The sequence below is a fragment of the Strigops habroptila genome, chromosome 8 (assembly GCF_004027225.2).
Source record: "Strigops habroptila isolate Jane chromosome 8, bStrHab1.2.pri, whole genome shotgun sequence".
In the NCBI taxonomy this organism is placed as follows: domain Eukaryota; kingdom Metazoa; phylum Chordata; class Aves; order Psittaciformes; family Psittacidae; genus Strigops; species Strigops habroptila.
Window position 1 is genome coordinate 20,176,896 of NC_044284.2, and position 23,432 is coordinate 20,200,327.

The 23,432-nt window shown below is 36.6% G+C and overlaps 1 protein-coding gene across 1 annotated transcript in view; it reads right to left on the reverse strand.

Annotated features, from left to right (window-relative positions):
• Positions 1-819: 819 nt before the first annotated feature.
• Positions 820-23,432, reverse strand: part of DNER (delta/notch like EGF repeat containing) — a 129,478-nt gene continuing 106,865 nt past the window's right edge. Inside the window, exons 9-13 of the mRNA XM_030494671.1 lie at positions 18,848-18,970; positions 15,422-15,535; positions 14,213-14,344; positions 8,595-8,841; positions 820-1,906 (exon numbers count right to left, since the gene is read on the reverse strand). Of these exons, the coding sequence (XP_030350531.1) occupies positions 1,795-1,906; positions 8,595-8,841; positions 14,213-14,344; positions 15,422-15,535; positions 18,848-18,970 (728 nt within the window). The 3' untranslated portion in view covers positions 820-1,794. The remainder of the gene's footprint in view (positions 1,907-8,594; positions 8,842-14,212; positions 14,345-15,421; positions 15,536-18,847; positions 18,971-23,432) is intronic.

Consider the following 23,432-nt stretch of genomic DNA (forward strand, 5'->3'; position numbering starts at 1 on the left):
AATTATGCAAGATTCAATTGCTACAACTGCAACCAGAAGCTGAAATAATAATGAAGTTAAAAATTAAAAGTAATGTACCAGATGTACTCTGCTCACCTAAACAAGAATTAAAACCAGTGGCAGCCTTTTTATCTTTACAATTCTTAATTACATTTGTCTTTAGTGGCTGATCTGAGGTCTGGAGATGTCAGCAGTTGCAAGGAAAGGGAATGACCACCTGAGACAACTGCTGTCCTCACACAGCAGAGTTCCTGGTGACATCTTTTTTCTGTCTGGAAATGTTATTTATGTGAAATATGAAGATTTTGGATGCATTTCAAGATTTCCTAACATTAAGAAGCCAACCAGAGCTTGGCCCTTCAGTGCTTATCAGCCTGTAACAAAACAGTACTAACTGGATGCAGTACAGCACCATGCAGCAGGATTTATAGGTAGCTACAGAATTTCCCTCTATACCATGCAGCCTTGGCTTCCCTGGTAGCAGGCCTCTTTGAAACAAAGTCAGACCAAGCCTACCCACATAAACAGGTTGCTCTGTGACAAAATGTCACTCTTGCTATAACATAGAGCCCAGATTTGCAGTCAGATCCACTCAGGAACAGGTTGTAGTGCATATGGCCTGGACTGCCTCTTTATTCTGGTTCTGTATTTGTCTCACTTCTGAGAGATTACCTTGATATAAAACCCATTTTTTTCCTTTTCAAATTAACAGCTGGAATATCTTATTTTGGCATTATTTATAGCACATTATATGCTCATGTCCTTTCAAATTTATAGATAACACTGCACTTTCAAATGAAGAAAAACAAAGAAACAATCTTCACTTGATAACATTTATTCAATATTTTCTGAAATAAGCAAGAATTTTAAGAAGCCCAGAAGCCATCAAATACAGCCACAAAACCCCCATACTGATCCTAAATAAGAAGCACTATGAGAAATACACAACATTTCATGAAACGATACTGTACATCAACAACCTTTAGGAAACAAACAATTCAAACCATACGCTTATTTTACTCACAATATAAAAAACTTTAACCTTTAAAGAAAAATATAGATTCAGTCCAATTGTAGGATCCAATCCCATGTCCACTGAAGTCAATGGAAGTTCTCTCATTGATTCCAATGTTTAAAGGATCATGCCCTTACTTTGCCTCAAGAGGCACTTTAATTATTATACAAGGCCTAGCCTGAATACTATTACAAAAATGTCAAACATCAACTGAAGAGTATGTTTCAGCAACTTTCAGGAAATAATGGAGAAATAGGTTATCTATCCATGCATGGAATAAGGCAAAAGCTAATTCATTCAGATTAGGAATAATAATTTTTTACTAGTTTCTTTTTCACAACACAAACATTTTAGACTTTTTTAATTAATGGATATATTATATATCATATTATGCTTCACGTTTTTCCTACCTCTACTGAGAAAGCTGGCACTGATATGTCATAAAGAACTCCTCATTAATTATTGTTTTCTGTTCTGTAACAACCACAAGAAACTCATCTGGGTTTAGTAATAGTGTCTACCAAGAAAAAAGCACACACTATCATAAGCTTATAGTTTATAGAGCTCAAGGTACATTAAAATGTAATTCATGAAGTTAGCAACTTCTGTTTTAAAATATTTTTCCAAACTAAAAGCTGCAGAAAATTGGTTCTTAAATATTCTACAGAAAATTCTGAAGCATCTAATGGTTTAAATTACTTATGCTTTCTTCTTAAAAATCTTTAAATTAGGTTAGTAGCCTATCCTTTTGAAAAATAATCCAAAAAAGATACACTAGATTACAAATCTTTTGTCTTAATCAGTGTAACCAAAGGTTTGTCATCTGGGCTGTAATCTTCATAAGCAATGGGTGTTGCATCATACATTGCAGGTCGGGATTTCTTGCCAAACCTGGAAACAAAAGAAAGCTTTTGGTGACAAACAGAATTATGAAGGAGTTAATGACAACAACCCACTGAGTTACGGTATGTGCTTTATCAGAGAGCAAGAGTGAAGCTGATACAATTTCAGGAAGGCCAGTATTTTATTTTAAAGCCTGGTCTAACAGCCAATATTAAGGTCATGTTATATATATTTACAAAAAGTAAATAATGGAAAACTATGTGGTATTTGCATTTGGAAATGCAATATCTGTGCACTGAATTGAGTTAGAAGCTAGAGTAAAAATTTAAGTCTTTGCTTACCTGACATCTACTTGAGAAGCATATCTATGTTATCAACATGCTGCACTATGCAACACTAGCAAAGTTAATGGTAGTTAGGATACTGCAATGCCATATAAGCATACTAGTCTAGCAAAGGTTCACAAGCAACAGAATCACATCCGCAGCATGCTCCTCCTGGGCAGCCATCACTGCTAAGGACCAGGCTGTATCTGCCCATGCAGAGAACCACTGCAGCTGTATGATTGTGGCCCCAGTGCTGGCATATCTGGAACTCCTTTAGGTGCTTTTGCACTGCATAGACAGTCTATCACCCTTCTGATCATTTTTTAAGATACAAAAACAGTGCTAAAAATGCAATTTGAATGTGGAAAAATTACTGAGGCGTTCTGACTACAATTACAGGAGCTTTTAAATAACAAAAAGGATCACATGAAAATGAGGCAGAAAAAGGTCAAGTCTGCTTTCCTTATGGACCTGATGCAGAGAAAATATTAACACATAAACAGAAATACTTATTTATGTAGTCATCCACTCTTTTATGTACCATATTAAGTCTATATTAAAGATGTGCACAATGGAAGATGAGATTCAGAAAATTTAGATTTTGAGGATACTTAGACCAAACCAAAATAAGCTTGATTTTCTTCCAAGATTTTTATGCAACTTCCCAACTCTTCCAATTTAATTCTTGGCTTTTTCAGTGATCTAGAATTGCTGACAAAACTAAAATAGCTGGAAGAATTATAATCAATATGGTGGAAATTTCATTTTTCAAAATACTTCAGCTGTCAGTAAGGCCACACTAGATACATTTCCATGATAGAATGTCTGCTTTCTTCTATAGTTCTCTTTAATAAATACAGACAGGCCATGTTTGCTCATCAGCTTCATGATGGATAAACCTGATTTTCTTTAAATGATATAAAATTCCAAGAATTGAATTAAGGAATTAAATTATGGCATCTTACTAAATCAGAGGCAGCAATGAATTCTGAATCACCCTTTTTTTCCCATCACTCTCAAGGGTTTAAAGGAAATAGAGCTTTGCATAGATACAAATGATGGTGAATCTTCTCCAGTGATTAAAGTCATATTTTGCCATTTCTGACAGGGAGAGAACACACGGCTTGCTGCACACAGTGAGGCAGTACAAAATCTGTTCTCTTTTGTAGGTCAGGGTTGACATGTGGCCCTGATTAGAAAATGCTGAGAAAAGACCACAGCACATGTGTTAGTTGTTTGTGGCCTGGTTGAGCCATCTAGCTGGTAGACCACATTGCTTTGATCAAGCAGTTCAGAAGCCAGTCCCTGCTCGTAACAGTAAACAGAGTTAACACAAACCTCAGAGGTCTCAAAACAGAATTGTTAAATGGGGAGTCTTAGTTCAATGAGCGTGTATGTGGTAGGATTGCACAAGGATGCTATTTTATCATTTAATTGATGACATAAAAAAAAGCATAAAACAATTACCAATACAATCTGCAAGACATGACAATTCAAGGGGTAATAATGAAAAGATGCAGGGCCCTGCTACAGAGTGTACTGGATCAATTAATAGGCTGCTTACAACAAAAGCACAGACAAACGAATAAAGATTTCTTCCAGTGCAACCAAATACAAATTATTCACCATACAGTCCTGGGAAGCACCATGTCTGGAAAAAGACTGGAGCGACATGACGGATAATCAGTTTAACATCAGCTTTAATGCCATACTATGTTTCATGAAAAATTATGCTCTTAGATCAGGAAACAGAATGTATCAGTAGGACTAGGGAAGTTTTACAGCCTCTAGGTTTAGCATTGATGTGTCCATTCATGAGTGATTATAGCATTTCAATGTGAACTTACCAGTGGCATAGGGATCATCACAAATCAAGTGAATTACAATGAGAATTAGAAAACATATTTTGCAATGAAACACTGAATAAGAGTGACCTGTGTAACCTGACAAAGAGAGACTGAGGGTTCTATGACAATTTTGGTGACAGCGTAGGAATTATTCTTGGCACAGACAACTCTATGCATGAGTGTGTGCATATATGTGTGTAACAGAGACTGCAAATTCTACTTTGCATATGGAATGGGGTTGCCTTTCTGCTTCCTTAGAAGGACATTTCAAAAGATGGGTAATCATAGAGAGTCATTAACCTCAACAATGCCGTTTAGGTAGAAGACTTTTAAGAACATTGGGTGGCTGAACCCTAAGGAAATGGTATCCTCCAACTTCTGTGGGATAGGCTGGAGTTTCAGAGTTTGCCCAGAAGCAGAAGAAAGAAACCATGTGTTGCTACTCTGTTCAAAACAGCAACTGGTAAAAGGAGCCCACAAATAATGTTTAAATGAGAGAGACCAGACTTTTTTTTTTTTTCTGTAAAGCCTCCACAGGAGGAGAATGAGAATATTAATTTCCTTTGCATTATTCAGAGAAAAGGCCATGTGCACAAGTGGTGTTTTGAGTTCCTTAGTACAACTGAACTACAACTCTAGAGTTCTCACAAAGTTGAGACCCTAGCAGAGGATGTATACAAGCAATTGGCATATGCTGTGGAGAGCAGAGTATTATGCATGTGATCATACTTTCACAAAGAGGTAGCAGACTGAAACTCATCACTGAAATCTCTGCCAGGTAATGGTAAGAACCGAGCATGTGCTGAAGCTCATCAGATCCAGGAAGCTCAGGACACTGGAGTCTAACACAGCCGATTTGAACACAGGAATATGGAGAATGCACAGTGGAGAGAAGCTTACCCTGTTGTGACAAAAATCAGTCTGATGAACCAGACTCTTCAACCCACACACAGACAGATCAAAAGCCAGCACATGAATGTAAAAATTAAAGAAACCACACTAAGTAGTGCATGAAGTCTACAGCTAACACTATCTAGACACACAAAAAGTTTACAGTAATACAGTCTCTGTAACCAAATATTTTGTGCACTCAGTGTGGATGCTTTTCTAAAGTGAACAATCCAGTTTCAACAGCAGATCCTGGTACCAATTCAATGAAGTCTTATGGCTGCAGCAGCCAGTGGTCAACTATTTCATTACCATGTGCTCTGCTGGCTTTAAAATAGATAGGCTTTAGCATAAAAGGACTATTTATTTACTGTCTGCATAATGAATACTACAGAGATCTGTGCTTCAGCTAGTTAAACTGTTTGGTTCTAATCTGCTATCCTAAAAACATTCACTAGAAGTAGATATTTATTAGCGATGATCCTTGAGCATATTCATTTTCTCTCACAGCAAGTACTTTGACTAGTAAGGTCCAATTATAAAAAATAATTAAGAAAAAGTCCTGCTGAGAAACATGAATGAGTAATTTTAAAATAATTCACTGGACATGCAACAGGCTTCCACACTCCCTGGACACCTACTGACTTTAACAGAAAACTTACATTTAAAGAAAATAGTCTACTCACTATTACCTAGGCCTCCATTTTCCAAAATTACTAATAAATTTGGGTATCTAACTGGGAAAGGGAAAGATTTTCAGAAAATGCCAAGAATCTAGTATTTGAAAGTATACCTCTTAGATACAGCAATTCTGAAAATTCATATCTTGGTATTTTTCATATATAAATGTAAGAGTTCACGCAAAAAAAAACAACCTATAAAAGTTGTGCTCTTTTTCCTGGATTGAAATGACCAAAGCAGTGTTTTATAACCTTCTGAAACCAAAATAAACACAATAATCTTAACAGTAAACCTCTGTGAATTACCTGACTTGGCAGCTCTATCTTGGATTTTTATAAGGCATCCATTCTCTGAGAGGCACAGGGAATTATTTGGAATGAGAACATTTCTTTTCATTTACATTAAGTAGAAACACCTTTCTCAAGATATGGAAACCCTTTACTGACTGGATCCAATAACGTAATTTTTAACTGAATAGTATGGATCTGAAAAATCATCATGAATATATCCCAGTCTAAGAACTTCTTTGAAATGTTAATTTAATGTTGATGAAAATATGTTTTTCTAAATTCTGCCTTCAGTAACAAACAGAGATTAATTCAGAATAATCCAGACAGTAGTGATAAAGGCCTCAACTAGCCCAGCTTCCAAGATTTGAAAGGATTCATACAGCAAACATTTTACCATTTCTATTACCTGCCAGTGAAAGTGTAAAAGCCAGGGAAAGTTCAGATTAACAAGATCCTGCCTTGCTTGTATGCTTTTACTTGGTACCCTTAGATAGAAAGCTGCCTAGTTTGCTTTAAGAAATAATTAAGAAAACCCAGGTGTTTCACACTGATCCTCAGGAGATCAATTCCAGTCCTTGGGGAAATGCAAAGTACCACTTCAGTGAGTAGTAACTGATCAGGATTGACACATTTATCACTGCTGCAGTAGTAGGAGGGAGATGTTTAATTTGAACACTATCATTTTGCACCTTGCTCTCCACCCTTGGAGATATGTAGTAGACATTCAGAAGGCCAAACAATAAAAAACCATAAAGCTTCTTATGGGCCATAGAGCAACTCCCTCCTCTTCCAGTACACTACTAAAGGCAAAAGGAGTTCTCAGAGTGTACATGGTATGGATATGCTGAGCTCCTACTGGGAGAGATGTAATGCTAAGTGGCAAAGGTGAATTCAAGGGAAGGCTTAAAAGAGCACTGATTTTATTGTTATGTTAAATCAACTATACACACTTTTCTTTTTAAAATATTTACTAATATATTTTGACAATAAACAAATGTTTTATTGCAATCTAGTTAAAACAGTTTAAAGAGATACAGCTCAAAGCTGCAACATAATTCACCAAGTCTGTGGGAACTCCTCATCCATTTCATATAGCTTTGATGACTTCAGCGGTGGTATAAATTAACCTGTTTAAACTAAAACAGAACTGGAGCATTCAGAAAACAAATTACTAGCAATCACCAACCAAAATGCACGCATTTCTCTGTCAATGCACAGGAACGTGTCTCCCTCCATTCTTTTAAAAGCATTTTAATGGTAACATACATGAACCCTCTTGTTGGAATTTGAAGTGATCTTGACAAATTGAAGAAATGGGAAAAAGAAATAACAAAAATGAAAGTTCTATCCTATTAAGAGAGATGTCAAATACAGAATAAACAATATTGGCTAGAAAGCAAAATGGCACAGAGGATCTTGGGATAAGGAAAAGGTCTAACAGGTCACAAAATGAAGTCATCAGTTGCTGGTGTAATACAAATTTAAAAAAAGAAAAAAAGCAAGCACGCTTTATTTCCAGATGTATGAACAGGAATGCCATAAACAAAGTGCAGGAGGTGATTACTCAAGCCAGTTGATACAGGTGAAGATTTAGCTGGAGAACTATTTCCCGCTTCAGGGACCACCCTTCAAAAAGAAAAAGAGTGTGTCCCAGGGAGACAATAAAGAAGCTGATATGATATCCCTGGCAATGTTCAAGGCCAGGTTGGACAGTGCCTTGGGCGACACTGTCTAGTGTGAGGTGTCCCTGCCCATGGCAGGGGGGTTGGAAATAGATGATCTTAAGGTCCTTTCCAACCCTAACCATTCTATGATTCTAAGATCCAGAAGATCATATGTTAGCTTAGAAGAAGAATGTGTTAGCTTAGTCTGGGGAAGAAGGAGGTTGTTCTGCTTTGTTTGTTTTCGTTATGAAAAGGAGGGGGTTGGACTTGACACCTGTTGTACACAATTACTATAAAGGGAACAGTGATAAATTATTATTTGTGACAACCTGAAAAGCAGTAAGAAAGAAGCAGCTTAACTCACAGAAAAGAAAATTTAGGATGGATTTTAGACAAGCCCTTTCTAACTTTATTCAATACATTTGGAGGTTTTTAAACACAGTTGTTGGCAGGAATCTAGGTATAATTAATGCTATATCAGTGCAATGGCTACACTTGAGCTCTTGAATCCCTTCCATACCTACTTCTGTATTATTCTGATACCCAATGCCTTGGCTTGCAAGTGCTCCATTTCCAGGAAAGCAAGTTAGAAATTTTGAGGCAAACAGGAACAAAAAAAATGAGGACTTGGAGACAGTCTTACTAAATAATCTGGTAAATTAGTCTCAAAAATCAACATGCCTTTGCTATGTAATCAAATTACTTATGTGTATCAGTTAAGGAGTATTTACAACCCAAATAGAAGGTCTTACAGGCTAAGAACTCTGCATCTGTCCCTCTTCACCACTTGCACCAAATAAATTCAGAATAACTCCCTGTTTTTAAGAAGTTATGCTGGATGAGACTGGATGAGTTATGCTGGATGCACTTCAGATGAGAACTGAATAGGGATTAAAAAAATACAATGAGCTACGCCAGTGGTCCTGTCTTTTCACACTGAAGAAGCTCAGTCTCTGCCAAGAGCAGTTAGATGCACTATGCATGGACTGAAATTTTATATTGTAATAGAGTTCCTTTAAATTACCATCCCCAGAACAAACCTGGCATGTCGGATAGAAGCAATTGCACTACTGAATTCACTGTCAATGCTTCTACAGTTGTAAAATTCTTCATAGGCTGGTCTGGAAGAGCCTTGATATTCAATGCGGCTGATACGACATATTCCCACAATCAGAATGATCAGCATCAGGACAAATGCCACGCAAAGAGCCCCAATTATGATGTACAGGGAGTGACGAGGCATATTTGTTAGACTTTCTGCCATATGCCCGGACTTCCACTGCAGATCTGCCAAGAAATAAAAGGTTATCATTAATTAGTAATTTATATCCTTCCTGCTGAATAGAATTCTTTTATGATATTCACTTTCAGTATTTCTGTGGGGACTTTTGAAGCTAGGGGGATACATAATTTGAACCTTCCCAGTCTCTGTTATGGATATGTCATCATGCCTAACTTGAAACGAATTTGAATAGCACTATCTTGATGCTTCACCCAACTTTTTTGTACATTTCATAGGAACACTTACCCAGTTTCATCTCCTGTATAACCCAAGTCATAGAAAGTCATGCAGTTAGTCTTGTATTATGTTATAATATATTATAGGCTCTCCAAAGGCAGGCAGGTTTTATGTAAAAGCTTCCAGTAATTCATCGATTCTCTGTGCAGTTTGTTCTAATAGTTGGTGAACCCTTCCACTAAAATGTGGGATTTAATATGTATTAAACATGCTTGGTTTTTAATTTGAAACACAGGCTTTTGTTATGCCTATATCCACCAGACTGCAGAGACTTCAAAACCAGCATTTCAAGAACAAAAGGGGCATCTGATAAGGTGCTACAGTTCTGAGCTTACTGGAGTCCTCTCTCAAGCATAGTTTCCCTGAGAGGTCTCAAAGCAGACCTTAAAATAAAGCAAATCTGGAAGAAGATTCTTATATTTATGTATGCCAGACTTTCTTTATAAATATTCTTGATGCCCAAACTGTTGTCTATCAATGCCAAACAGATTGTCTATTGCTTATGTTCTCAGATCTTTTTTACTCTAGCATAGGTCAGAGTATTTCTATTAACCTGTACTTCCCTCTAGAGTTCATTTTTGGCAGTCTTTTAAATAAGTCTACGGTCTCACAAATTATTTCAAACCAGGAACAAACTTGAATAATTCTGACTGCAGAAATCTGACAGACTGCAAAAGTTATTTCTAGCAGGTGACTGTTCCTTTTTCAATAGACTTCTCCTTTGCACTGGTTTAGAAACTTCCTTTACTTAATCACAAACATTCTGGGAACAGGGCTATCAAGCATGTGCTTTGGGAATGTGAAGATATTCTTAGACGCCAGTTCTCGGGGACGCTCAATGATGACAGAGAACTGATTTAAGCACCTGAGCTGTAATCACAAGTTTAGTGGCATCTGTGGATATAATCTCCATCTATGGTAGAAATACAGGGGAACATATGAGTACAGAAAACAAAAAACAAAAAATCCATTTTAGAGGAAGGTAGGGAGAAAGCCTGAAGCTGTAACATGTGGGATTTGTCTGGGCAGAGATTGAAGAACTGGTTGCTCTTTGTTTACAATACTAAAGGTTGTCTCAGAGCACCTCTGAATTTGGGCTTGCTTAGACTTTTTGTCCACAAATGTGAGGCGAGTTTAAAGGACTGACTGCTTGTTGGTGTTTTCTTCTATCACTAAAGACTTGATCAGCCTGAATCATTCAGTGATTTAATGTTTCTAAAGTGATGTTACAGCAATATGCCCAGTTAGGATGTGAGGGAAAGAATATAGCTGTGCTCTGTTCCATTTTGAGATGGGTTTCTATTTCTGTTCTGCAGCACATTCGTCACACATGGTAGTTTCTGTCAAGTTGTCAGACTAGGCCAAATTCAGATCTACCGTGCACAGATATATGGTAAGACAGTTCTTATTTAGATTCTGTGTCTTCCACCTCTGGATGATAAGGGTGAGAGAAATTTCTTGCTTTCTTCCTCACCAGATAAAAATATGAAGATTGACAACTTATACTCCAAAGATTAGAAAGAATACATGACAAATCAAAATCACAGTATTCTCAGGTGTCATAGTAATGTTTGTAAAATTAACTGAAAATTAGATTTCAATGTCATGTACACAGTCTGTACTAGAAATTCTTCATAATGTTAGTTTTCAAGTAACCACATGGTTTGGCCTACCTTGGTAACTACATTAATAATTACAAAAGTGGCAGAGGTAATGATATTAGCAAATAACCAGCAGGCATTAGAGAATTCATGTGAGACATTTTGTAAGCATTTTTACAGTGAATGCTGCATTAACTTTTTAGGCAAATACATTTCATTTTGAAAGGAAAAATATCCTCTTTATAATTAAGACGACCAATTTAATCCTATTTAATTGGAATTGCTAACACTGGTAAGGACCATAAGATGATATAATAAATATCACAGTTCATCCAGGCAACGTAAATCTTGTCCAGTTTCTTGTATATAGAGCACTTGAAAATTAAAGAGTACAGTTTGACAAGATAACCCTGAAATCCCATTAGGGTAGTCACTGGTGAAAAAAATGGGGAACCATTAAAATAGTAAATAGAGAGTTGTTCTACAAAAAAGACTAAGTTTTAACAGCCTGCTTGATGGCTAGTAATAGAAAATCATGAAAGATAAAATGTGATCTATTTACTCAAAGCACTCCTGAACACCAGCTTGTCTCCCTCTTGAGAAGCCTGAAGTCTTACTTCCTTATGTCATTCTCTAGCATTCAGAGGGACAGCCCAATACATAGGAGGTCACAGTATGCGGTGTTTAAATTTAATTTCCAATACATTATTAACCATTATGTACCCATTGCTGAAACAATATGTTAAATATGACAAGGAGATACAAAAAGATGAACAGCAGCAGACTCAATCTTTAGAACTGAACAGAAATCCACTGCACCATTGACTCAACTCCAGTAAGATCAGAAGTGCTGCACCTATTTGTAAAAGAGTTGGACGTGGCCTTACTAGACATGATTAGAATGGAGTTTACGTCAGTTGGTCAACCGGTAGCTCAGGGAAAGTCAGTGAGTGCAAAGATATTCCCATGGACACACAATTATGCAGAAAAAAATGTGCAGATCAAAATGCTTTTAAATCCTTTCTGCAAAGTGATTTCTTCAAAATTCGATCCCTCTCTGTTTGCATAATCCTTTATATACTTGTTAAGATCCAAGAGATTTAAGAAAGTTTCTACAGCTTTATGTATAAGCCCCTGCACTGGTTAGCAAGGCTGGATATCCACACTTATATCTGACTATCGTGAAGTATCATGGTGTCCCATAACAACACATCATTTTACTTTGATGCTGTGTCAAAGTGACATTTGCAGATGTTAGGCTTATTGAAGAAACTATGGTTAACCTTCAAATTTTAAGCTTAATTGTACTTTAAAATGTATCTTTATGTGACTACGCAAAGATTTTTTTTTCCATTTTCATTCAAGACCAATCCAAATCAGAATTTTCTAGATTTTTTTATATCTCTCATATTATTATTACATATATGCACTCTATTAGCTATCCTGATTTGTTGAATAAAAAAAACCCACCACAGTAATTCCAACCTCTTCAACTAAGAACAATTGCCATCAACAATACTATAAAATTTATTCTTCAGATATTGATATGAAAAGAAAAGGTCTAATGTTTCTGGTTGAGAATCAGCCTTGTAGTGTTATCAATGCCAGTTAACACTCAGATAATTCCCTGCTTCCTGTCATAGCAGTCATAAGATAAGAGAACAGATCAGTCAGTAAAAGCTACAAACAGTTGCCAGTAAAAAGAATAAATCAGTCAGTAAAACCAACAAAAAAGTGCTGTTGCTTCTTCTCATCATTTTAACTTACATAGTTTGCAAGTGTGTACTACAAGCAGAAAATCCAAGTTCTTGAGCAGCAGGCAAGGCCACTGCAGTTCAATTATAAACAGATCCTATGTATAGAAAAATAAGCACTAAGCAGAGACAATCTCCTTGCTTAAGAGAACAAAGTTTAAGTAGAGTTTTATCCACTGTCTCTCTCATACACTTGCAAAAGTGTAAGAGGTCAGAAATGAGTTTATATTGACTAACCACAGACTTAAGCTTGAACCTGCCTGTCATATACAGTGCTTAGGAGCATGCATCCCTCATAGGGGGAAACAGGAATAATTGAATAGCTGGACAGTAGAAAAGGCTCCTTCCACTATCTGCTCTGCTTCTCTCATTTTCCCATATATTTATATGCACAGTATGCATATAAATATGCACAGGCTGGGGTGCAAACAGCCTAACTCTTAGTAACTAGAGCATGCCAGCCAAAGGAGAACTCCAGAACAAGCATCACTGAGCCCTGCCGGTAGGCTATATGAAATCGGAAAGCACACAAACTCGTCTGTTTCCCTATGGAATCTATTCATTCCATAACATAACAGGGATGTAATTGTTACTACATTGAGGTGCTCCAGGAAGTACTTTTCCAGGATTATTACTGCTTTCTCCAACAACTGTACTCACCTCTCTCATCAGCCCACTACTTATTAGCTACAGCAGACAGAATTGCATTGCCTTCTGATCAACTTGGACATCCATGTTTCAGGTATCACTAAACAGCAGCCTTGGCAGTAAAAGCTCATCTGAGCATCTTTTAGCATGAGCAGTATGGCATACAGACAGCACTCACCATCACACTCCCAACGTTCCAATGGCTCTGCACCATGCAGGGAAGTGTGTGTGCCATTCACAGAGACAACAAAATGGCAGAGCTGCCACCATCTTTGGGTTAGCTAGCAAGGCTCCTCTGCAGTCTTTGCTTTCAACAGAAAGCACTGAAACTGAATTCACAACAAAAAATTACAGGGAGAGGAGGTCATAAACCTGTCAAGATAAAACTTTTGTGTCAGCCCAGGTGTGAACAGAGTTGTCTTCTGTATTAAAGTTCCACAGTTGGGCTTCATACTTTCTTCTTCTCATGGACCCTCTGCTGCTCCATAAGGGGCCAATTAACATTGAAGCTTTCCTCTATACTAAGAGGCAAGATAACACTGAAACTGTTCCTTCAATAGACCCACCAGTGGAACCTCTCTAAATCTCAGTACATGCTTAGGAAACATTTTGTTTTGGAGATCTTTGCTTTTCTAATGGCTTTGGTGGAAATCAGCCTGTGGTTGGAAAAGTTATTCCTGGAAAAGCTGGTAAATGCATGCACACACATGTTGCAGCACAATTACACAGGACTTGTTTCCTTAGGTAAGCAAGTTCAAAATTGTTCTGCTGAAACATCACTAGAAGTGCAGGTGCTCAGAAGCCAGTACAAGTCTGTTAGGACCGTAAGCTCAGAAACATAAGTGCAATTAGAGGCATGCAATTTAGAGGTTAAAGACAAACAGCTTAGTGTCCAGTTGTAAGATAGCATCTCTGACAATATAGTCCAACACATTCCAAAGCAGGGTGCCCAGAAAAATAATTTTCTAACTTTCATAACCACTTTTGAAATGCTATGGCCTCAAATAAAATGCATTTAACAGAATTTTGGTATCTTACAGATGATTCAGAGTATTTGTGCGGATATGTATTCAGAGTCAAATACAATTTCTCCATTATAATACATCATTTTTAGAAATATTTAGAAAACAACTTACGTATTTCGCAGTTTGCACCGACCCATCCATGTGGACAATGGCAGGTGTAACCACCAGGCTGATCTATGCAAGTTCCAGCATGGTGACATGGGTTGCTGTCACAGTCATTTACATCAATTTCACAATCTTCACCTTATATCAGAAAAAAACCCAACAAAACCCGAACTTCTATATAGTGAGTGCCTCGTATAGCAGGTACATCATCAATCATTCGATTTCTCTCTAATACCTTATAGCTCAATAGCATCTTTATTCTCAGAACATCAAGTGTTCTGTAACTGTTTCAAGAAAAGAGACTCACATAGCCTCCAAGAAGGAAGCATTATCCTCATTCATCCGGGTGAGTGCTAGATGACTTGACTAACCTCACTCAGATTGCATGTCTCCTTTCTTTAAACATAAGTTCCATTCCAAGAAAATATGGTATAACAATTTATCATGTATATCCTCAAGTTCTATACAACAATGTATCGCACTATATAATAATGCATTGCTGAGAAACAGCCATTGTACAATGGAAAGCTAATTCTTTACAAAAAAATGCCTGTTAATTAGCACAGATCAAAAAGCATTATTTGATCTGCAAACCAGCTATGAATGGGTTTATCTTTTACTATCACATTGGATATTACCTCACATAACTAACAGAACATCAGGTTGTAAATTACATTGACAGCAGATATTTGGATGACACCAACCATGTAAGTTTAAATACAAGGCCAAAGGATGAAATGGGCTGCTTACCACTACTCTGGAAGTGTAAATTGATCCATACCAAGCACTTAGGGTTTTTAGCAATTGCATATTGAGGTCATGACTAAGTTGTTTCGTCAGCTCACAGTAATTAAGGTCAATGTTACAACATTTTCCAGTTTCAACAGTGTCCAATTAGTATATTGGCTTACCTGGAAGTCTTCCAAATGTTATTTTTAAAATGGAATCTAGTCTCAAGCAGTAAGGTCATGAGGCATGTGAAATAGTTGTTAGCTTAATGAATTCTCTGTTTTCTTTTCTGAAATTTTTTTCAAGTTCAAAGCAGTTGCAAGTAGTATCAAGAACTTTTCATCCTCACTAGCCTGATTACAATTCAGCAAAGTCCAAATTCATTTCTTTCCTTGAAGAAACACAGTCTTACTTGGTCTGTGTCTTCTTTTGGACACAGAAAACACTGCCAACCAGACATTCTGTGTAATGTAACAAATTACTTGCCTGTATATCCAGGTGCACAGATACATGTAGCATTTAGACCTTCACTGTCACAAGTGCCACCGTTCTGACAGTTGATGTTAAGACAAGGATCTTTGTACAATTCACAATGCCTTCCTGAAAAGGTGAAATTAGTAATTGCCATTAACATGACATACACTGACAGCACGAAATCAGTACATGTGATAACTTAATTTCACCTGGATGAGCACAATGATGTGCACCCTCTAAACCTGTCCTATTAGGTGAATGCCATAAGATTAAAGCCATATATTTTATGGTGCTTAAACTTTTTACATACATGCCTTCTCTCTGCTCTTCCCACATGCTGAGACTTTGGGATAAGAAAGGTAGGAAAATTTCTGCTTACAAGAACAGCTGGAATATCTATGAAAAATCAATGGTATAATAAAGCATAATCTGATCAGCTATCTAATATTCTTAAATAAAATGTAAACAATAACAGTCTTCAGTAGGAATTTTATGTAATAACTTATTTAATAATACACATAAGCATTCTGATGTCTCTCACTGACTTTTGCAGGAAAGTGAGTATAACTAAGCAATAAAAAGATAAATTCATTTGTTCAAATGTATAGCTAAAACTAAATAATTGGGTGGCTCAACTTCATGCCACTACCTTTGTTCTTTCATTTTCAGGTGTAGTCTGTGTGAATTCAGTGGCTTTGTGTTGCAGAAGACAGTGCAAGCCATATGTGGCAAACTGAACATAAAGCACAGGAGACTCCCACCTGGAGATAGGGACAGAGGCTCTACTGGCACTGCTACATGCATCATTTTCTCTGGAGCTACTTTTCAGATAAAACCAGAAAAATAAATGCATGACTGATCTGATCAATGCATGGATGGCATTTCATACACAAAAGTAAATGTACATATGTGAGTAATGAATGATTGGTGGGACTTTGTTTATAATGTATCTAGTACAGTGAAATTAGCTTGCATTTAACATACCTGCTTAAATTAATCCATTAATGTAAGTTTTAAGTCTAAATCTAAGTGTTATTACAATTCTTTGCTTGCGAATGAATCCAAAATTAATTAAAATTCATCAAAAACTTAGCTAAGATCTTAAATTGTCTCCCAAGTTTTCCCATTATATTTTTTACAACAATTTCAACTGAAGAGCAGGACAGAATTTTAAATGCTTACATGTGATAACACTTAAAAATTACAAACACATTTTTCACTTTTTAAGGTGGTTCGCATTTCTAAATCCTTACTGCCCTGCAAACTATAAAGATGCATAGTCAATCGAAGCATAAAATCATACTGTTTATTAAGTGTAAAAACTGTAATGCAGCTTTGGCATCAGGAAAATGTTTCTAACCATGAGGTGAATGACAGTGAAGGAATTATGTTGCTTATGGAGGTTACAGAAGCTATAATGATGGAGGACGAGAATAGGTTAGAATACATGTGAAAAGTAGACATGCATTTGATCCTGCCTTATTCCTGTCCAACCTCTTTCAGTTGTGTTCCACTGGAATAAGGTAATTTGTGAATTTGTATTTGGAGAGTATGAGACGCAGAACTATAGAGAGGTAAAATTAATGAGAAAATAGAGTCTTTAGAGAAAAGAATATGAGAAAGAAAATCCATACCAAAAAAGGAAGAAATTGGACACATCAGACATATGTATACAACAAATTTATTTGATGAGTGAGTGATTAAAAGGAATGAACTTAATTCTCTAGTATTCAACACTGCAGTTATGTACAGCAATGCAAGCTTACATAAGTTATATTTTTTAAATTCTATTTTAAAAAATCCTGTAAGTTAATTGTGATAATTAAAAAAAAAATATAAAAGCAACTTATTTAAAATGTATGTAGCTTTTATTTACATATATATACATACACACACACACACATGTACTCACTAACTACAGACCTACTAAAATAATTTGGTCAGTCTGTCAGCAGCAAAAAGGCAGAGCACTCTGCTTTGAGCATCCTGCAGCTAAGCAGCAGAAGCCAGCAGAGCCAAAAGCCTGCAGGTACATGCTGGCATACACTTCAGTCCAGACAAGCGATAACAGCTCTTGTCTATTTGCCAGCCAGGGGGACATAGAGGCAGAAGCGGGGACTGCAGATGGGGGGACTGGGTTGGTGGTAACAAAATTGAGGCCTCTAACGGCCCACATATTATCTTGAGCTGAGTACCTCAGCTCTATTCATTAGTGCCGCTGAATACCTTAAGAGCTGGAATGAAGAAAGCTCAGTAATCAGCAAAAACTGCTTATGGGACCAGGTCCCCTGCTTTCACTTAAAGCAACATGTGCTGCACACACAGTGCTTTTAGCTGCATGTACAGGTTGGATGAGAACAGAACATGAAGTCATAACATTGTGGTTAAGTGATCTTTAAACTGTCATGAAAAGCTGAGGGTCATTTCCTCACTAAGCCTCTAAAATGATTAATTCTGTATCTGTTGTCAAATAGCAGTGAATGAACCAACATGAAATACATATTTAGCCTCAAGCAGTTATTAATGAGAGTTACTCATCAACACAGATAAGGACTGATACACTTAATGAGAAAATGGGGTAATGTTCCTTAAAAGATAGTCATTGTATCTAAAAAAAATACATATATTAATACTAATACCATATAAAATTACATTCAAAATGCTCTCTCAGCATGATTCAAAACAGAATACACAAAAAAGTATCAGTTTAGCCCTCCACAGAAGGACATGTCACAGGCAGCTGATACATGCTACTCTGTGTAAAGCTGAAATCCACTGCAAGATAGCAGATCTTGTATATCAAAACACATACTTTTCTCCTCTATTTTATAAATTACTTGAGAAATGCCAGACCAGTTCCATATGGATGTATCTAGGAATAGCTGTAGGTAATATATGAAAGCAGTCACAGATCTATTACTGTCTCTTGGCTTTATGATCTTCTAAATGAACAATCAACATAAAGCTTTCATTTTTACTCCATTGTGCTAATCTGTTTCAAATACTAACATTTTATTACTAAGTTTTTAATTCACTTCACCAGAGAAAATAAATAAAAACAGAATTTTGAAAGGCCTCCATGTAATGGCTCCTAGCAATAACTGATGAAAATATGTATTTACCTGTTATGTTTTCTTTTAAAAACTCATCACTTTCTAACATATCTTATAAACAGCAGAAAAAAAAGTGCACATAAGAAGAACAGAGAGAAGCCATTTGTCCCCAGACAAGGACATGCATTCCTCACAGATCCACTAAACTACTCTTTTGAATAAAGATTAGAAGATCAGGATCTACATCAATGTTTCTTTCTGTTAATTTTAGATGTGGGATTTATTTCTGCTCAGTGAAGGATATTATATATCTTGTCTGTAACAGAATCTACCATGAAAAAATACATAGAACAATTCAAAAAACAAGACACAAACCCCATCCTACCTTCATATTCAGCAAGGCACACACACTCATAGCTGTTGACGAGGTCTCTGCAGGTGGCTCCATTCTGGCAGGGTGCAGAAAGACATTCGTTATATTCCTCTTCGCAGTAAAGGCCATGGTAACCTAAATCACACAAAGAGGAAATAAAACAAGCTATGAAACACTTGCCTGTCAAAATTAACAATTAGGCAACTACAGACTGTGGGCAGTGTATTGAAATAACACTGCACAGACAGGTACATGTTAAGATACTGATTTTGAGAACCTCTCTCAAATGAAAATTACCAAAAAAAAACAACCCTGGAAGCACAATGTTCTGAGAGAAGTCCCAGACATTGCTTCTGCACTAAACCACAGCAAGGCCAGGAGCACGGAGACTGGTGACCAAGGCCACTAAGAACAATGAGAATACCCACGCTCTAACTGTAAAAAGGAATAGACTAATATAGACATATCTCCTGGCTTTCTTGGATCCTTGCATCAAAGCCACTTTTCATCAAAGTGGTGATAATTGTGTGACAATAGTTAGAATGATAATATATTTGAACTTTAATGCTGTAACATGTCAAAACACTGTAGAAGCATTAAGATACTTAATTTTTTACAGTATTCCCAAGCTGTAGGCAGGTATTATGGCCTGATTATGAAGACATAGAAAGTAGGAGCACAGGAAAACTACAAGACCTGTTAACAGCTACTGTCATTTGTATCATTAGGTTAAGAAATAAGGAGTTAATCCACTTGACGTAGCACTTTTCTCATAATTTAGTCTGAAGTTAATCCACTTGACATAGCACTTTTCTCATAATTTAGTCTGCCATATGATCATTAGTCTTAACAGTAGTTGAAATTACTTTCTAGACATAGCATACCAGGTCTAAGTAGTACCTACTCATATTAATAACAGCATTCATCAGTATCATGTAACAGAGGAAATAAACAGCTGTAATGCTAAAATATGTTTGCCTGATAATATTGGTTATTTGGTATTAAATAGGAGGAATCATAAGCCTGGTCATTTTGAAGACTATAATATTTGATACCAAGAAACTTATTTGATTCCTCTTCAACAGTCCCAGGTATATACTTCTCTTAATGAAAAGCTTCCTCTTCTTTATTGTTACTTTTTTCTTTTCTTTCTTTTTTTCCTTCAGGGTTTTTTTTTTTTTTTTAAATCTTTCTGAAGGTAGGGCCTTTCCAACTCCAGAAACAATGTCTAAATTTATAGGCAATTAATACATCAACAAGAAAAATAGATTGGTCATAATGCTTAGTAAGCACAAATAATGCATTTAAATGCAACATGAATACTGCTTTCTTCCTGCCATACAAGCACAGAAGAATTGTAAAACTGCTAGTGTGTTTGACCAATGAAAAGAGTACTAGGCAATTTGCTGGAGTCTAAGTAGTTGTTTTCCCTTTTTTGGAGATACAGGGGGTGCTTTATAATTAGCCCAAATAAATTCTGAACCTTCCCCTAAAGGTAATAGATTAAACAGAATATGTCCTTATCTTTTTGAAAGTAGGAATAGTACAGAGATTTCTACTAAACCATGCATTTTTCAAAACGTTTAACCCTTTCCTGGAAATTACAGCAAATGACTGAGTGACCAGACTTTTACATTTTCTACATCTCTTCAACTGTTAGCTACGTGCTGTTATTAACTGCAAATCCTAGCATCAGACTTGGGGCATCACACAGGCTACCTCCCTCTCAAGAAAATCAAAGACCATGTACTTAACATCACCTGAATTGGCTGGATAATTAAAACAAGTTAGTGTTTTAGATGTTTAAGGAAATGGTTTGGCTTCATGAAACCACAGCATCATCTCTTCTTTACCCATCCATAAAAATGTGAAGATGGAAATTCTAGCCCATACTACTTTCCACAGGGTACTACCAGAGACACCTAGTACATAGTGGTTATTGAACACTTTCATGTTGGGCTGTTATTTTATATTTGCCTGGCACTGAAAAAAAAACCAAATAATAGACTGGGAAATTTTTTGTTTGTTTTAAACAACATCTCATCTCTATTTGTCAAATTTGCTCAGTGTGCTTGAGATTTCATTCTGACAAAGTCTATATTACACATTTAAAAAGGCAGTTTCAAATATGCTTTCATATTAAAAACACAGGTTTACAAAGAATAGTCATACTGAGAAGATATGCTGTGTATGTTAACAGTAGATAAGGACACTTGTCCCGTCCATACCCTGGATTAATTTTGGTTAAATCTGTTAAACATTTAACCTTCTTGACTCATCATAGCAAATATTCCCCTTGACCTCCTGTTATTATGATATAATACATTTAATATGTCCTTGAAATCTGTAATATCGTACCATACACTGGAACAGTTTTTATATACTTTTAAAAATCTTAGTTTACTCATTACATATAGCTATAAAAGCAATAGATAAATAAGCATACAGTGAATGAAGATGCAATGGGCATGAATAAAGATGCCAAGGAAAAGGCCTGAAAAACAGATGTAGATTCTGCAGTGTGATTTTACTACTTCAGACAATCTCCAGTTAGTAGCAAAACTTATAGACATGAAATGAGGATATCTTACAGGAACAAAGAACCAAAGCGAGGGGCAGATTCTCAGTGGTAATCTATATTCACTCTCCTGGTCTAAATTTCCCCCAAAATTCTCACAGAACCATAGAAAATACAACAAATGCCACCTTCACTCACCATTTTCTTTCCCCTTCCCCTCCATTATGCATAATTCAAAATAAAACTGTATGAAGACACATCAGTATTGCACAATATGATTATGCAATATTACCCATTAGATTCTTCACAAAATTGTCTTTTTGTAAGAAATAGTTGAATGTAGCTTATTAACAAACACCTCTGAACCACTTTTTCCAAAGCTGTTAGCCAGGCAATACAGAATTCATTATGCTAAATCTTATGGGGTTTCTTATTAACATATGATGAAGTTTATCTAGCTTATGACGAAGAGAATTATCCTTATGTAGTGACAGCTGTAGCCAACATACAAACTATCAAAATCAGAAAACTTAAAAGAAAAACATATGGGAATTCCCTGTAAAATTTTTCCAGTTCTCACCTTTCAAAGGGAACAGGAGGAACTGTGTGACTGAAGAGTTGCCTGGTTTCCAAAATCAATATGAACTACCGTACCACCTCCTTAGGATTAGGACAGCCCACGCTACCAGACACTGCACACGGTGAGGGAAAGATATTTTCTCTCTCCACGAGAGGGCAGATGTCGCCCATATACGATTTCACCCTCGCCTTCCTCACCCTGGTGCCAGTAGCTTCCTTCTGCTGTAACTGCTGTGATAAAGTTCTGCTGCGGGACCAGGCACCAGAGAGAAAGGCGTGTTTCTTCCCATGGAGCTGAGAGGCACCGTATCATTCTTAACAAGCATTTCTTTTTGTATTTCTACTTTTAAATTGTATCGATATATGAACCATATATTATACTGGATACACATATTTATATTTAAAAAGACGACATAATTCATGTATTTTTATTAAAGGATTTAGATGGTAACAGGAGAATTCTTCATAGAAAACTTCTGAATAACATATTCTAGTATAGTTGATTCCTCTTTTTCTAGTAACATTATGATTCTGCTGCTTTTATGTCCATAAGCAATGTCAAATACAACTATTTGCATTTTTGGTGGTGCATAACATTTCTGCGGACATACTCAGAAAAAGGAAATAATACCTACATTAACTACATCTCTGTCTTGGGTTCCTGCTGCTGTGTCCTAAGTAGGGAAAAAAAAGCCACTCTGGGCATTGCAGCTTCAAAAACCTTCAACTGATATTAATAGACTTTTTGTTTTCCAGGTCACTAGAAATTGGATATGACTTCAAAAACAGCACCTTCATGAACTCAAAGCAGAACTTGCCAGTGATGCTCCTATTCTGATGTGCTCTTTTCAGAGGCTGGGGAAAGGACAGGGAACCTAAAAAAAAAAACCAAAACAACCCCTTAAAATAAAAGATGTCCCTATGTTACGTCTTCTCCTTCGACATGACTGTCCCTCTTCTACTGGTCTTTACAAAGCAGAAACAGATCTGTTGCCACAGTCCTCTGGATTCCTAAATCCTTATTTCTGTTTCTTAAGCAACAGGAACGCTGCCTTGAAGAGACCAGGACATTTGCCTGATGCTGCCTGGCATGGTCTTCAGACAGCTACATGCCAAGGTGCACTGTCTTTGCATGTGGCCATGTTAAAAACCGAAAATGTGAAAGGGAGAGTATAATCTGTGTCATACAGGCTGATGAGGAGAAGCTATGGGTTTTGTCAAAGCCTTCAAGAGCAGTTGACAGAGCAAAAGATATAGCAGTCCGACCTCCTGAGAGTATCTGCACTATCAGATTAACAAAAGAGAAAAGGAGAAGCTTACTGTCCCCTTTATAAATCAATAAAGAACAAAGTTGAAAGCTTTCAAGGTTTTCTTAGACAGTAGCTCCTCAGTAGTGATACCCTGCCTTATCCACACTTAACACAAGCAAATCAAGGCAGCAAGACAAAAATCCTTCTTTATGGGAAGGCCTAATGGAATTCAATGCAAGAGAACTCTATT